This window comes from Myripristis murdjan, chromosome 1 (genome assembly GCF_902150065.1).
Source record: "Myripristis murdjan chromosome 1, fMyrMur1.1, whole genome shotgun sequence".
Lineage (NCBI taxonomy): Eukaryota > Metazoa > Chordata > Actinopteri > Holocentriformes > Holocentridae > Myripristis > Myripristis murdjan.
The window spans coordinates 35,826,439-35,843,264 of NC_043980.1; the positions used below are offsets into that span (position 1 = coordinate 35,826,439).

The 16,826-nt window shown below is 43.6% G+C and overlaps 1 protein-coding gene across 2 annotated transcripts in view; it reads left to right on the top strand.

Moving 5' to 3' along the window:
- sh3pxd2aa (SH3 and PX domains 2Aa) overlaps positions 1–16,826 on the top strand; it is a 107,902-nt gene that overhangs the window by 78,257 nt on the left and 12,819 nt on the right. For both annotated transcript variants that reach the window (XM_030065098.1, XM_030065108.1), the window contains exons 8-9: positions 10,122–10,235; positions 14,440–14,523. In XM_030065098.1, coding sequence (XP_029920958.1) covers positions 10,122–10,235; positions 14,440–14,523 — 198 coding nt within the window. The remainder of the gene's footprint in view (positions 1–10,121; positions 10,236–14,439; positions 14,524–16,826) is intronic.

Consider the following 16,826-nt stretch of genomic DNA (forward strand, 5'->3'; position numbering starts at 1 on the left):
GACAGATTGCTGCATGCCTCTCATCTGAGTTCTGGAAGGGTCCGGTCCTTTTTAATGAGCATGATGATATTGTTAGCATGGAGGAGGGGAGGGCATCCTAGCTGGAGGGTGCCTTGTGTTTGTTTGAGTCACATGCACAGACACACAGAGGTATTCAAGCACACACACATTCCCACACGCACACGCCATATGGAAGATCAATGCAGGGGTTTAGCGTGACCCCGCTGAGCGTGATGTTTAGTCAACATGGGTTAATGAAAGCCCTTCAGCCGGCTATCCCCTTACACTTGTAACAGGACTGCCTCAGCAACCAGACCCCTGCGTTTTATGAAAACTTCAACCAGGTAACACGAGCCTCGTCCTGGGATGTAGCGCCTCCATCTTCTGTCATGTTAGACAATGTCAATAAAGACCAGGGTCTTGAAATAGGCTGTGACTTTCTAGGAAGAAACAGCAAGAAATGGGCTCGGATACCCTCTGTCCTGCCCCGGGTTGAACTATGAGACTGAGCTTTGAAGTGCCCATTAAGGAGTTTGGGCTGTTTTACATGGATGCTCATTGCCAGTTTGCTATGTGATATTTCAGAGCTCCAAAGAACGTTAAGAAACGATTTCAAAGCCTAACTTACTGGGCACAGTCAGATGGTGACGTTGGGAATTTTGTCTGTTTGTCAGCTGGAAATGGATTTCAGTCGATGCAGTGCATCTACTAAATTAATTGGATGGATTTTTTTGAATAGATGGAATTTACATTGAATGGGATAGTATTACAGTCCACAATCTAGGTCAGCCATGTTTTGTTGTAGCTTAATCACATTAATGAGGCTGGTGTAATCCTTGATAAAGATGATAGTGTGGCCGGTTTCACAGCTGGTTTTAGACAGCCACAATTGTTGTGCTGCTATTTTGAGTGCATTCTCTCCCTGTATCTCCGCTTCTGCTTACTCTGCAGAAAGGCAAGCAGGCAACTCAATACGGCTGCCCTGAAAAGCAGCACTGCGTCCCTGGCTCGCCGCTCCCTGGAAGATCTGTTCCTAATTAGAAGCCGAGAGGAGGAAACAAGACTCGCAATCACCTCTTGGGTTGCCCCGAACGGGCGCGTTTCAAGCCGCCGTCACTGTCTGATGACTGTCCTGACACTCCTAGAATGAAAAAGTGAAAGGAAAGTGTTTGGTGTTGTTTTTGGACAGAGAGTTTGTGTGGAATACTACAGCTTTGAAGCCCCAGCCAAACATCTGCTGGCTCGCTCTCTTTCTTCTTTCCTCCTTTGTCTTTTTTCTCTTTTCTCTTTCTCCATGTCTTTTCTTTTCTCCTCTGTACCATCCTCTTTTAATCTGTCTCTCTCTACCTCCATCTCGCTCTTTCTCACCCCCAACTCTTGCATTTTTTATGTTTATGTTTCACATCTATGCATATCGTGCATCTCATCACACATGCCCCCAAACCTCTCCCACAAGGCCTTACCCTCTGACAGTCCATGATTTGCATGCGCTGTTCAATTGCTGTACCACTGTGTTCACCGTGACCTCACCCACACCCTCTCCGGGGGAGGACGCTGACAATTATTGCCTGCTGAGGGATGACATTGTTAGAAACTCCAATTAGAGCTCAGCACTGAAAGAAATCCCAATCACAGCCCTTGTCCTGCCCCACATATTCATATTTGGTCATGCATACGAGTGTTTATGTGTGCTTGTGTGTGAGAGTGAGAGAAAGAGGTGGCAGCAGGTGTTGCTGTGTAACCTTTCTGTGTATTAGTCATTAGTCATTCAGCGCCTCATAAATCCTCCAAAACAAGCCCGATTGGGTGTGTTATGTCAGAAAGACGAGCAAGAGCATACAAATCCATTTAGGAAAAAAAAATAGTACAAATGTTAGATCTGCTCCACTACAGAATTTTCTTTAGGGAAAGAGGTAAGAAGTAGGTGGGACACTTAACCACGCACCTGCACCATAAAAAAAATTCCTGACACAGGAAATGAGCCTTCATGTTCTCCTCCTATCAAATGCCATACATTATTGCTCCTTTTGAGGTCGGCAGGACTCAAGCAAAGCAAGGCAAGAAGCTCTGGGACGGATTTGCTCATCGCTGTACCTCATGCGCACACATTCACATACACACACACTGCAAAAACGCAAAATCTTACCAAGATTATTTGTCTTATTTCAAGTCAAAAATGTCTTATTTCTAGTCAAATATCTCATTACACTTAAAATAAGACATGATCACCTCAGAAGTAAATTGTTTTTAGACAATTTTCACTTGTTTCAAGTGAAAATTCACTTGAAACAAGGGAAAATTTGCTTGTTTCATTGGCAAAATTTGCCAGTGGAAAAAGTGAAAATTCACTTGACCACTTGAAATAAGTGACCACTTGAAATAAGTGAAAATTAGCTAGAAACAAGAAACAAATTTTGCCAATGAAACAAGCAAATTTTCACTTGTTTCAAGCAAATTTTCACTTGAAACAAGAGACAATTGTCTAAAAACAAGTTACTTCTGAGGTGATCATGTCTTATTTTAAGTGTAGTGAGATATTTTGACTAGGAATAAGACATTTTTGACTTGAAATAAGACAAATAATCTTGGTAAGATTTTGAGTTTTTGCAGTGCACACACACACACACACACACACACACACACACACACACACACACACACACACACATGCACAAACACAGAGGGGACCCTGCCACCAATAACAAGGTATGATGATTTAAACCTGTTAAAACAACAGTCCGCCCTTCCATCCTGCTGTATGGACAGATGGCTCCTGAGCGTGCACTTCATTACGTGGCCACCTTTTTATTTGTCCTGTTCTACATGGGTTCAATTTCACAGCTGCCCCTGCTGCCTTACCCCCTCATCACCACCACCTACTCCCCATCCTGGCCAGTGTGACTCTTGTTTTTCCACAGCCAGCCCTGTACATGCACATGCATACATGTGTAGTGATTCACCGTGTCTGAGTGAAACTGGTGCATTTGCTCGCGACGTAGGCGGCCTTTGATCGCGGCTTCGGCCTTTTGCCTTGAATTGAAGCAAGAAAGCCATAGACTTACGTGTCCAGCAAGAAAGTGCTTGTATTCGTTTCTCATCTATTTGGTTGGACGTTGGAGCGCTGCTTGCCAGTGAGGACTTGCGAATAAAGTGGTCAGCTGATGCATCACTCCGTGCATATGCCTTGCCAAATTTTCGCTCGGGTTTAATTGACTGTGAGTAATTCTGCTCCATCTGGCTGCCAAACCTTGCCCCAGATCTCCTCCTACAGGACAGCTTTTCTGCGAAAACGGATCATATTCTCTTATATGAGGGTCAGTCCATTTCCCTTCTTGCCAATGTTTGTCATGCTGCTAACTCACTCCAGCAGGGCGAGATTGGTCGGTTTTCTCCCGCTTTCACTCGATCATTTTCCACCTGTATTTCCATCCATCTTTCTATATTTGTTTCATTGCGTTTTACCTGTATCTCCAGTCGCATTTTACTCCATGTCTCTAGTATTTTCTACACTCTGTGAGAGGATTTGCAGTGGAGTGTGTGTGTGTGTGTGTGTGTGTGTGTGTGTGTGTGTGTGTGTATTCGAGGGGGTCCAGCAGTCATTCTGGTCCTCATTTATCTGCTTTTACTGTGCCCACTCTCTCCAGAGCTGGATTTATAGGGGAACTGGGTCCTGTCAAAACCTAGCCTCACACTACCATGTGTGCAGATGATGGAGCATGAGGCCTGCTGTTTGTGTGTATGTGTTTGCGTGTGAGTGTGTGTGTGTGTGTGTGTGTGTGAGGGAGAGAAAGAGACAGAGAGAGGATAGAGACTACTTCACTCTGTTTCTGGCCTTCAGGATGTTTTATTTCTGCATGTTTTGGTGCGCTTGTGCAGAAGTGAAAAGAGAGAAAGCACCAAGAAGGATCTGCTAGCCTGGCGGAGGAGTTACTCTTCATTTTTTTTTTTTTCCCCCTCGCAGCACATGCAAACACATCACAAGCAAATGTGCATGAATGCCTCGGAGTACTCGCAAATGGATGAGATTCATGTCCATGCAGATGATGTCTAGGCCCCATCTTGCGCTGCTTTTAGATACTCCTACCTGGCTATACTGTCCTGGCTACACCCACGATACACAGATATATTTACCTCTGAAAACCAGCCACCCGAATCCCCCTAGCCGTTCCTAAGGAATTTCTGCAGCTGAATGAAAACAAGTCAGAATTGGTTTTCTTTGGCCCTCCAAATTCATGAATTGTCGTCAGGAAAGTCTTTCATGCTCTAAAATGCTTTATGTCTGCTGTTTACTCTGGAATCAATGGAGAGTTTGTGTCAGCTTTTTGGAAATGCCGCAGCCAGGACTTTAATTGGTAGAGCCACATCATTCCACTTCTGTGGTTAACTATATAGGTGTGTCTGTCTCCCCCTCTGAGCATCAGCATCATCTTTTATCATCATTTTCTCAAAATTAATTTCATATACTCGCTGTCATGTCATGTCTTATTTCCTGTCATTGCACACACACACACACACACATGCACACACGTTGTTATCAGCTCCAGCTAGGTAAGGTGTGATGCACAGCAGCTGGGGAGCTCACACTTGCCGCAGATGATGGCAAACAGTCGCCTCCAGCCGCTGTCGGCGTGGAAGATTTATTAATCTGTTTTTCTACCTCACGCCAGGTGGGCTATAAAGAGGAAGAGCTCCTGAATTTGTCTCTCTGCAGAGCTTGTGCTCTCCTCCATGCAGGTGGATCCAATTCTTCCCTAGCTTTTTTGACTAGTTGCAATGAATCAGCCTATAAAAATTCTAATGCGTTTCATATGGGCCAGGCTATTCTTATTGCTGGGGCGGACCTTTCACACTAGTTAAAAACAGAGCTCCAGTGGCCTCAGTTGTACAGACCCTGCTGGGCTTGGTACAGGTTGAACCCTACAGGACTCAAAATCTAAAATTTTACACTCTCCTCCACAGTAGTAGTTCTCAAAGTAGGGGTGGAAGCCGCCTAGGGTGCTAACTAACTAGCTGGGTATTGGCAAGTGCGTTACAATACAAAGCGTGCCACGATTCACAACTCACAATATGATTTGTATCACAAGATATTGTAATATTGTACACAATTGGTTGAAAAAAAAAAAGAGTTAAATGACACTTTGCTAGACTAATAATAACATGTACAGCACATACACCATATTATAGTCCAATATTACCCTTCCAGTTTATTTAACCCTCCTGTTATGTTCACATTTCCTATTATGTTCACATTTGAACATCTTTTATGTTTGGGGTCAATTTGACCCCTGCAGTTTAAACTTTCACAAAATTATTATAACTAAAATTGTTATCAAAGTTTATGTGTCAAATACTTTATGTTTCTTTGTTGACGACCTAAATAGCCCTTTAAATAAAAACATAACTCCCCTCCCACCTCCACTTATACATCCTATTACGCGACAATGGAAAATATTCAATTCACCATAAAATCTCACTGATTGACCTAAAATTGGAAAGAAATATTAATTTTTGGTGTTTTAATGGCTTTATATTATTTCTAAGTAACGATTTTTGTTATTTATTACCAATGCATTACAAAGTGTGTACAGGACATTGAAAACATATCATCATGTCAATTTCATCTTTACCCGGTAGTGCCCATTACATTAAATATGAAGCAAAAAAAAAAAAAATGATGTTAATCATTTATTTAGAGACGTTAAACATTGGCTGGGGTCAAATTGACCCCAAGCACAATAGGAGGGTTAAACAGAATTAGCACAATAATGCAGCTCCCTAAAATGTCAATTTTATTTTTCATAACATTATATGCCATTCTGCATTTCTTTGCACAACTTTAATGTGCAGATATGCTGCAACTGCCTATGGATTTTGGGGTCTTCAGAGAGGTCTAGCTTTTTTTTTTTTTTTTTAAATCTATGTTTGCCCAGGAATTTCTCATTTCTTTTTTCTGAGCATGCATGCGTTTTGCTCACTCTCCCATTCATTCATAAAAGTTGCACACATTCCCACGCAGCAGCTCTCCCACAAAGCCACTGTCTTGTGCTTCAGTGCCACTGGACCAACACAAGGTTAAGTGCCTTCCTCAAGGACACCCTGAAGATGGCCATTGAGAGAGCATCACTCCCCACCCACACTTAAAACAGGCAACCTCTGCTCACAGCCCACGGGGAAGTTGGACAACCCCTCCTGAGCTTACAAGTCCTCCCACTGTGGCGATCATTACTCACCGCAACGTCAGGCTTCTCAAATCATCACGGTGCCAGTTCCAGTTTCACGGGAAACCGAGGCCCGCGCAGTCAAACTCAGACCTCAGACCCCAGGCAGCAGCTCAGGCGTTCACCTGCACAGGAGCCTAAATTGATCTTGACAGGTACAAAATGAGCTCCGCTGACCTGTCGAGAAGCCAGACTGCGCCGTAGCGTCTACGCGAGCGGCAGAGAAGCGTCGGCCGGGTGGGTACAGAGGCGCCACGGAAAGCCAGCGTGACTTTGAGGAAGTTCAGAGTGGATGGGCCACACTGCAGCTACTGTGCGAAATCCCTGTGTGTCTGTCGGCCCTCAACTCGAATTAAGCCCTGTGTTGTCTGCTAGACAGTACCAGCTGTCGGGGAATTCAACGGAGACAATATTTTACCGGGCTTTTGTATGTGTAAGAGACAGAAAGAGAGGGAGACTGCTTCACTCCTGCTGGCACTGAGCGTGTTTTTGTGTGCCTCCGTATGTTTTTATGTGCTTGTGTATGTGAAGGGTTGGTACGTTTTAATTAAGACACTATTTCACTCAACTGGGAGGGCAAAAGGGGTGGGTATGACCCAGACCGAATGATAAGAAGGCGTACTCGAAACATTATTTCATCCCTTGTGTATGTCAGTGAGTGTGTGTTGGAAGCCGGGTCGCCTGTGGTGTTTTTTATGCTACACAGAAGCTGTCACAGTCAGGGTGGCTCCGGCCTCACAGTGCTTATATGGGTATAAGGAGAGCTGAGGCCACATGCAGGGGGCAGGGAAGGCTCTCCTACTGTGGTCTGCTGACTGTCAACCCAGTAATATATTAATGCCTGGTAGTGTATTTGCTGCACAGCGCTCTCAGTTTGGCATAGATGAAGTTGAGCACTGCTTTTATTGGAGCCGTGCGTAGTTTACTATAGTGGCGGCATTTGAACAGCGCATATTCCAGAAAATAAATTCACATCACCACGAAGATGAAGGGGTAGACGGGCATTTGTAGTTATTTTCCCAAGATCATGTTCCTAAATTTCGTTCTTGGTTCACGAGACGTTTTATTTTACAAGGGCAAATGAAACCCTGGCATTTATTTGAGATTGCTGCGAGAACATACAAGCTGACCAGGAAAAGTACCCAAAGTACCCTAGATACCGCTGTGTGGCTTCGGATTTCAACCGGCTTTTCCCTCAAACAGGCTTTAAAAATGTTGCCAAACAACTGAAATGTGCCCCGTTAACATGTCAAGCCATGAGCCGCACCAATACCCGCTTACATTGTAGTCGTTTTACAGAAAGACACCCTACCTCTGCTCACCATTTCCCGTCCTTTCCCCATGATGCAACTCTATGATACAAGCATACTTTCCACATCATTCAGAAAGTGTGTTAATATGACTTGGTGACTTGCCGGGAAATAAAAAAGGGCGTGATGGCTTGATTCACCCGGGCTTCTCGAACTGCCTTAGAGAGCGACGCCATATGGTTGTGAGTGCATAGGAGAGGTGATGACTTAACTGTTGGAGTCACTTGGAGAGAGAAAAATCAGGTTCATCCTTGCTTTCATATCTGTATCTTGTCTTTTTCTCTGCCTCACCCATTTGACAACCTCAAACGTGCTCTTAGTCCAGTCATTTTATGAAAAAACCTAGGACAAATTGCAAGAGAAAAAAACTCCCAAGAAAAAAAGTCCCAAGAAATCCCATTGGTGGAAAGTTTATATAGTAACTTTTTAATTCACTGTTATATAGTAACCTTTTAATTCAAGGTTACTATATATATAGTAACCTTTTAATTCACTGTTTAAATGTCTCTTCTGGCATTTATTCCTTATATTCCTTATTAGCGCATATCAAATCAGATAATGTGTGATATGCATGTGTATGTGTAAACAGAATAATTCAAAGAACTTGTAATTGACTTTTTTTCTTGTCTTGGTGTGTGTAATCAACTTGTGAATTTTCATAGTGATATCTGAAAGTAAAATTTTGAACCCCTTTCCCCCGTGTGTTAAAAACAGTGGTTTTTGGTAATGGTTATGTGGCCATAAATAGGTGATTTTCCAAACTTTCCACCAATGGGATTTCTTGGGACTTTTTTCCCCTCACTCAGGACAAACTGAGGATACAAAATCAGTTGAGTTTGCTTCTCTTGCAATTTGTCCTAGGTTGACCCCAATTTTGGCCTAAAATTACTGGACTATCTTGTAAGTAGAAGTTTGAGTCCTTAATTAAAACTACCATGCTATGTAATTCTGCAAGGCTTAGTAGTGTGTGTAATGGATTTTGTTCTAGTGAGAGACTGCTGTCAATGAAGCCACATCTCCTGATTTTTGGACTTGGTGACATGCGTTGCTTTTCCTACTATTTACGATACTATAAGCGCAGGCCTCAATCAATTCCAAATGCTGCAAAGGAAATGCTTGGCGTGCCTCTGCATTTTGTAAACACCCACCACGCTGAAAAATGACACACGCTAGATGTCAAAATATGATCGATGTTGACGATTTGCCTCCCTGCTTTTTGCGAGTTCTTGGTTTTGGTTGCCGCCCAAAGTGACATGTGTTTTTGTAATCCTGTCAAGTCAGCGCAATGGATACCATAACGGAATAGTGTAGATGGGACCACAAACGTCTCATTAGTCAATAAGGGTAGAAGCGTGAGCTCTCCTCTGGTTCAAGTTAGGTCAGGAAGAGTGTGAAGTAAGTGGAGTTGTGATCCATTAAAATGCGCGGCAATGATGTAAAAAACGTGATGTAATGCGATACCTCATTGATTCCCGTGGGGGGAAAAATTGTGTTTTCGTTTGCTGTGCACTCCACATGGAAGTCAGAGTGTAGGGTCGGCTATAAAGGCGCCCTGCTGCACAAGAAACAAAGGATAGATGGCCAGATAAAATATATGGACACAGTTCAGCATGTTGCAGGGCTGGTTAGATGGGATCGTCAGCTATTTTGCAAAACATGATGTATCATTAATGACCTCCTGGGCTCAGATCCAGCCGTGGACCTTGGTTACATGTCCTTACTTTATCCTCAAATGTTTCTTTGTCAGCTATTGAGGCAGAACCCCCCCAAAAAATACCTAAAAGATGATCCAAAAACATTGCAACAACTGTAGCTTCCTGTACACCAGCCATTTGTTTTTCGATTTATCCAAATTGGACTCATTGTGATCGCAGGAGATCGGGCCAGGACAGCAGCAGTGCATTTAATTATCCGAGCAACACATTTCATAATGACTCAATGACCATTTAGGAAAAAAAAAATAAAATAAAATAAAAAAAGACAGAAAGAGAAAAAAACCCACTGGTGCTTCAGTAAAACAGCTCCCTTCCAACAGATTCATCTCTCTTAGCCCTAGCAAGTGCTTTTTAAACCTCTGTTGATCAATCAGTGTTTCACTTGGAGCTCCGAAAACACTTCTGTTTCTCCAGTGTCCTCCCCTGTCTTTCAACATCGGGGCCTGGTTTAGTCATGAGGAGGACTTTCCAAGTAGGTGAAACATCCAAACCGCCGTGACTCCACCTCGCGGCTCTCCGTCGAGCCCGTACGGAGGACAGCCCAAAACTATTTCAAAGTGTGAGCACCCACCAAATGAAGCGTCATGGTGCTGAGGCGAGTGCACACGCTGGCTGATACACAGCGTCAGTAAACTGCGCTGCTGAGAGACTAGCAGCTTGTGACCTATAATTTCCATTGTTGGTTGTAAATCACAACGTGGGAACGAGCTCTGAATCCAAGCACAACACTGTTCGCTGCCGCCCTCCAGGCCTTGTTTTAACTGACTGATGGTTAGCTGCACTAATATCTTCCTCTCACTCTTTCTTTCCCTCTCTCTCTCTGTCTCTTTTTCTCTCTCTCCTTCTTTGTATCTTTTTGTCACCCTGTCTTCCTGTAGGTTGGTGGTTTGTAAGTACAGCGGAGGAGCAGGGTTGGGTGCCGGCCACATACCTGGACTCACAGAATGGAACCAGAGACGATTTGGATCTGGGCACGTCCCGGACTGGAGAAGGTTAGCACAGACACACACACACACACATGCACAGAAATACACATAAACTTACATTACTGGATTGCTGGATTCATAAAACACAAACACATAAACGTCATCCTACATGACTCATTATTCTAGAAATGTCTGTTTGGAGCAGACCTTGATTTCATCATAAATTGGGAGAACGGCTTTGGCAGGCGCTCGGTTCCGCGCTCACGTCTCAATCTGACACAGAAAGCAGCGGAGTCGGTATTCAACACGGACGTGCGCACACACACACATAGACAGACACGAACCCACACACGCAGCCTGCTTGCGCACACTTCCAGTCACACATTAGGAGCCTTGAAGACCGTAGTCGCAGCGCCATACAGAAAATGGCACCAACCCACAGCCAGATGCCTGTTGACCAAACCGGGCTGTCTGTGCACAGCAGATATTTTGGCACTCCAGAAAATTCCTTTCAGCTCCCATGAGAGGCTCCAGCTCTTGCAGGGAGCCTTGTTTTGTCATGACCTCTTCCGCCCTCGTGTTTAGTCTGACCGTTCGGATGGAGCATTTCATCACCGTGCCGTAAGCGCCTTTCTGCTGTGTGACCCGGGGGGGAGCAAACATAGTGAAATACGGCGCGCACACACAAGTATACACACCCGATGCCGGCGTGCATGCACGTTCAGTGGGTCATGCATCCACAAACACATAAAAACACACTCCTTTACTCATTGCAGATGCACAAACACACACACGGACACTGTTTTCTATCATAGAAACAGGCGTGGTGTAAAGGTTTAGTGTTGCACAAAACACCACATCCAACCAACCCTCGCTGCCTCCGTGCTCCGTGGCATTGTTTACATTCTCCTGCACACACACACACACACACACACACAGCGCTATAATAGTTCCTGCACAGCTGCCATGGCCTCTGTTTTCTTGCTTCCCTCATTCCTTTCACATATCTTCACTCTCCTTATCTTTCTCTGTCATACACACACGCACATACACACACTTAGTAGGGGGGTGAACGTACACGCGTGGGTCTCCCTGAGAAATCTGCCCCAGCAGCTTGAAGTAAAATAACACAGTGATGGTGCTGGAGCTTTAGAGTCATGTGGATTGGACCTAGTCATTACATTGAAAGGGACACACACACACACACGCACCATTTGACATTACTCTCATTAAGATGCACTGGCTTCCTCATTCTCTTCGTTCACTGTTCACCTGTGCACTCAAGTGAATTTATGCCGAGCACACAAGTACACACACAGACTCTCTCTCTCTCTCTCTGTCTCTCTCTCTCTCCACCCCCACACTCTATCAGTGTCTCCCATTTTCCCATTAGGCCCGGTGTCTTTGTGTTTGCACACATCGTCGCTTCGTATTTCTGATCTCCCTCCTCCAGTCTCCTGTCGTCTCCTACATCTCATTATCTCGGCGCGGCCTGTAACCTAATTCCAGTGACAGCGCGGCTCACTGGAGAGGAACCGACAGACGCAGCCCGGCCCGCTGAAATTACCTCGAAATAACATTTCCCTTTGTGCCTTCCCATAGCTGATATTTCAATTAGGAGGTCAACAGGAGGAGGGTGGCGGCTGTTGGTATGGAGGGATGGCAGGGGTGGAACGGGAGGAAGAAAGAGAGACGATGACGAAGTAACAGAGGGACAGACAGAGAGAGAGAGAGAGAGGGCGGGATGGATGAAGGACAGCGGGAAAGATGGCGAGATGAAAGGATGAAATTGAGTGAGAGGGACGGACGAGGAGAGAGGGGCAGAAGGTGGAGAGGATTAGAAATGATATTAGATTAACAGAAAAGAGAGAGACAAGTGCCATTTCAGTCTAGCCGTTCCCTCATTAATGTCTTTTTCTCTTCATGTGGCCTCTGAGAATGCATTAAGAGAGGAAAATGACTCGCTGTGTCAGGAAAGGGAAACATAACCACAGATGACTATCTGACCTATCATATAGATTTGCAAGAGGCCAAACACGGCGGAGAGGAGAGTTCAGAGCACAGCAGCTGCAGATTCTGCACAGTCTCACCGCAGAAACCTAATTAATTATCAGTTTCGATGGTGATCTCTGATCTGTGGCCCTATATTTCTTTTGTGGAGAATACAGTAGTGCTACGCCAACTTGTTTTGCTTATGAACACGCACTCCTTACACAACAATGGGTTTTATTAGGTGCATATGGTCGGTCGGTATATTCCTGCAATGTGCAGCGCTCAGGGGAATTATAGTAAGTGCTGTTTAGGCCACACAGAGCCCTAAGGGCCCTTCATAATAAGGGAGGTGTGTGCTGGTGCTCCAGGCGAGATGCAAGGAGTCACGAGTTTTACACTGATGTGTGTTACATTCACACACCAGGTGATTTTACAATTTTAGTTGCCAAGTCAGTGTGTGAAAGTCAGCATATAGGTTCACTCATGCCAGTCATGCATACACCCTCACTATACCTCTCAATCCCATCACCCATAAAGCACTAGTGTGTGCTCCTCTATATGTACTGTATATATGCTCTATGTATATACTGTGTATGATTTGTATATGATCACTGGACATCCTAGAAGTAAGGTCAAGCGTTGTTTGACATCATGTGTTTTTAGTCTGTGAGGCATTCTGTCCCTGTTTTTGTGTTCATTCGATGTCCATTGACATGTGAAGCCCTCGGTGCAGGTCATTTCTGCACTGTACAGCACTTTCAGCTGCATTTCTTGTATGAAAGGTGCTAAACAAATAAAGTTTATTACTACGGTTATGTTATATTATTATAAAAGCAGATTTTGAGTTAAGGTGTTAGAAAAGTCATGGTTTTGGCAGGCGCATAGTTTAGGTTTTATCCTTTTATCAAATGCATAACTACAAGAAATTACAGATTTATTTACAGAATAGATTCTGTAACACATTACAAAATGCCATGCATGAATAAAATAAATTTTAAAAAATGATCCTCGGTGGAAATTATGGATTGTAGATGTTATTTATAGAAGAAGCGAAGCCTTCATAGACAGTATTGTACATTGCGGTGAAACACCCACGTAGAGAAGGGTGACGTCTGATTGACCTGAATTTCACTGTTAAAGTTCATGGAGACACGAGGTAAAAAGGGCAAAAGGTTGGCACTGTGGTGACTTAGAAAACGAACAAGTTCCACTTCCAGCACATAAGGGGCCTTGAACATGACTCACTGTTCATGCGAAGTGGAGCTATTTATACAAGATGTTTAATATTTCCATGAAGAACCTGCAATTTTTAACATTGCTCTCAATACTGTGTGCTGTGGTAGGATTTTTTCCTGTCCTTTCACTTTCGTCTTTTGTGTCCGTTTTCAAAGTTTGGGATTTACGAAACCATTACAGACACAGTGCATTTAGAACAGTTGCGGGCGAGTGCACATTACAGCTCCTCTGTCTGTCCTGAGGAGAGCTCTCCTTGTCAGACGGATGGAAGGACAGCCGCTCTCTGTCTGACTTGTAAGGAAATATCTACATGTGTACAACAGGGCCCGAGAGCTGTCTTCAGGTCCTCATGCCACTCAGAGTGAAACTCCATACCGGACCGTCGCTTTTCCAAGATGCCCGCTGGCTGACTTTGATTATATGTGTGGGAGAGGAAAATGGGAAAAACATGTCATTATTTTGCTGATGGCCAGTGCGAGCCAGAGGGCTTATTCCAACACGCAGTGGAGATTTTGATTCAAGTTTCAGATTCACAAGGGGAATGTTTCCCCCCATGTCTTCATTCATTTTAAAATAAGGGGGTTGCATGTGGTGATGTACATGAACTGAAATGTCACCTTTCACTCTGACGCCTCTGATCCCCCTATCATATGCCATGGTATGTGGCTGCTGGGATGTTTTTTTTTTTGTTTTTTTTTCCAAACAGTCCACTTCGCAGGAAATAGCTGTTCACTTCACATCTGTATTTATTTGAAATTGCACAATGTGTTTTTGGGCCGTGTGAAATTTTGAGTGAGGGGGGGAAAAACAGTTTGGGTGCTTTCACAGAACTGCATCTGACTTCTTAGCATTTTGCTAACGCTCACTGACTCTATTTTGTCATCACAAAAAATTATCTTTGCCATCTTACTGTGGAACTTTTTTTTTTTCCCTCCCTGCAACTAACAAAAGCTTTTATTGACTTTATTCTGTTTGCTGAGTCATGCTCCTTACATCCACATCTCTTTGTTTTCCCTTTTTGGTTGCTCCTCATCCTCATCAGTTACTAAGAGACGCAAAGCCCATCTGAAGAGGCTGGACCGCCGCTGGACCCTGGGGGGGATAGTCAACCGCCAGCAGAGCAGAGGTGAATGCTCAGGCAAAACACGTACACACACTCCCTCTCTCTGTCTCTCCCGGTGGCTCACACCACAAAATCACAGCTCCTTCACACACTGTAACAAACACACATACGACACAGTGGCTCTCTTTTCGAATTCCACATATTCTGTGGCCTCGTGGTAAACAACCTCATTTACTTCCTCGACAGTCAGCCAACAATAACTGGCCTCCAGTCACCACCAGTAACAGCATATTGGGTGGCCGTGTTTGAACCTCCTGCAGTAAAACATAAAAACTGAACTCCACCAAACTTTGGACACCCTTCGTCTCACACTGAGCAACAAAATAATTGGACGACATTAAAAAGATTTAGATAATTAGGGCTATTCGCCTCCTGCTGCACAAAAGCAGCAACCTTGTCCTCTGAACATAAATGACTATGCAACGGCGTCGCACTTAATTAAAATAAGCTCCCTTAGGTTTTAGATGCTGCTACATTTTAATGACGCCTGCGTTTTGTTAGCACTTCTTTTGAGAACGCGAAACAAAAAAGGCGACGTGAAACAATCTCGCGCTCTTAGTTTTTCAAGTTTTTTTTTTGAACGCTCCCTCCGGTTTCCAGTCGAGTCATTAATGTTTTCATACCAAAAGAGAGACATGAGTCGATGTCTGAAAATACGCAGTGCCTTCTCTTGGGAGGGAGTTGGTGTTTTCTTATCCAAACATCTCTCAGACTGTCAGTAAAGCACCTGTCTCATTCCGGGATTACTAAGAGCTCCCAGCAGACGCCTACTAGTCTTATTTTGTTTATGGAAGCCGGACTTAGACCTGCGCAACCTCTGTGAAACCTCTAACAGCCTTTGTTTCCCTTTCTTGTAATATAGCCTGACTCAACTGGCTCGGGTCACCGCCTTCCGTAGACCAGCGGGGAAGGAGGGATAGATGAGTGATTAATCAGAAGAGATTCAATACAGGGACAAACTCGGGTCAAACAGTGTACGCTCACGAGCGGCGGCTCACGTGGTTTTTCCAGCGAGGATACAGCCAAAGTCAACCCCAGATCTCATGTCACACTCTCCTATTGGTGTAAGCATAATTGTGTAGAATTTAAAGTCCCCCCCAGCCATTTATTAAACCCCTAAAAAAATAATCTCTGTTCATCAATATTACATATTTAGAAGTTTTTTCCCCATGAAAAAAAAAACATCCCTCACTGCCTTCAAATGCCTGAAATGTAACTGCTAACCAATCCTTGCCCTCATTAACAATGCGCAGACCTAAGATCATGTAAACAGAGCTCCAAGTCCAGTGCTGTGACACTCATGAAAATTGTACTGTATTTGATAATGTAACAAAAAATGTAGTAAAAAAAAATGTAGTAAAAAATCTAATTCTAATCTAATATCTTCTTTATGCTAATATTGTTCATGTGAAGCAGCAATTTCCAGCTGGTCATGTTGTTTTTTTTTTTTGGAAAAAAAAAACCCAACATGACCAGCACCCGCACCGTGACTGGTGGGGCTTATGCTAATGATAACACAAAGCAACGCCCCGTCAGTCAACAGGATTGGCTGTCAGATTTGTGACGTACCTTTGCACAGATACAAGTCAGTATAATAATAATAATAATAATAATAATAATAATAATTTATTTGTATAGCACCTTTCATACAAGAATTGCAGCTCAAAGTGCTTCACAATAAAAAGAGGAACATTTGAAACACATTAAATAACAATAAAACATTAAAAGGAATAAAACAGCACAGGGTGGAATTAAAAAAAAAGGAAAAGGCTAAAGATAAGAAGTATAGTCAAGGTCAGATGTTTTAGGGGACATAGACATAAGAAAAACACCAAAAGTTCAAGTTCACATATCCATGCACAGCCCCGGATCGGGTGCTGGTAGGTCACAGGATAGTCTATAGAATCATAAAAGTGAGTAACAGGCTACCGCACACCGTGATGACTTTACTTAGTTTTTATTTCGAGCGAACACAGCGTTTCGCCCAGGTGTGACTAAATCACCTTCCATTCACATGACCATTGGTTCTTAAAACTCATAATTTTTCAAAATGCATTATGATCAGGCGAGATACCCTCCAGTGTATAAATACAAATTACATTACATAATAAATAATAGTCTCTAGTAAAAACTGATTAAGCAAGTGGCCAGCATCTTAAGCTTATTACACAAAGTCATCACAAACATCCTAACAGGCCTAAGATGAGCAAATAGTCATAGAAAAATATACCATCTCCATACCATAATATAAGTATAGTGTTTAAACACCAAAATCCCATGAAGTCAGTCAACCCACAATATTACAA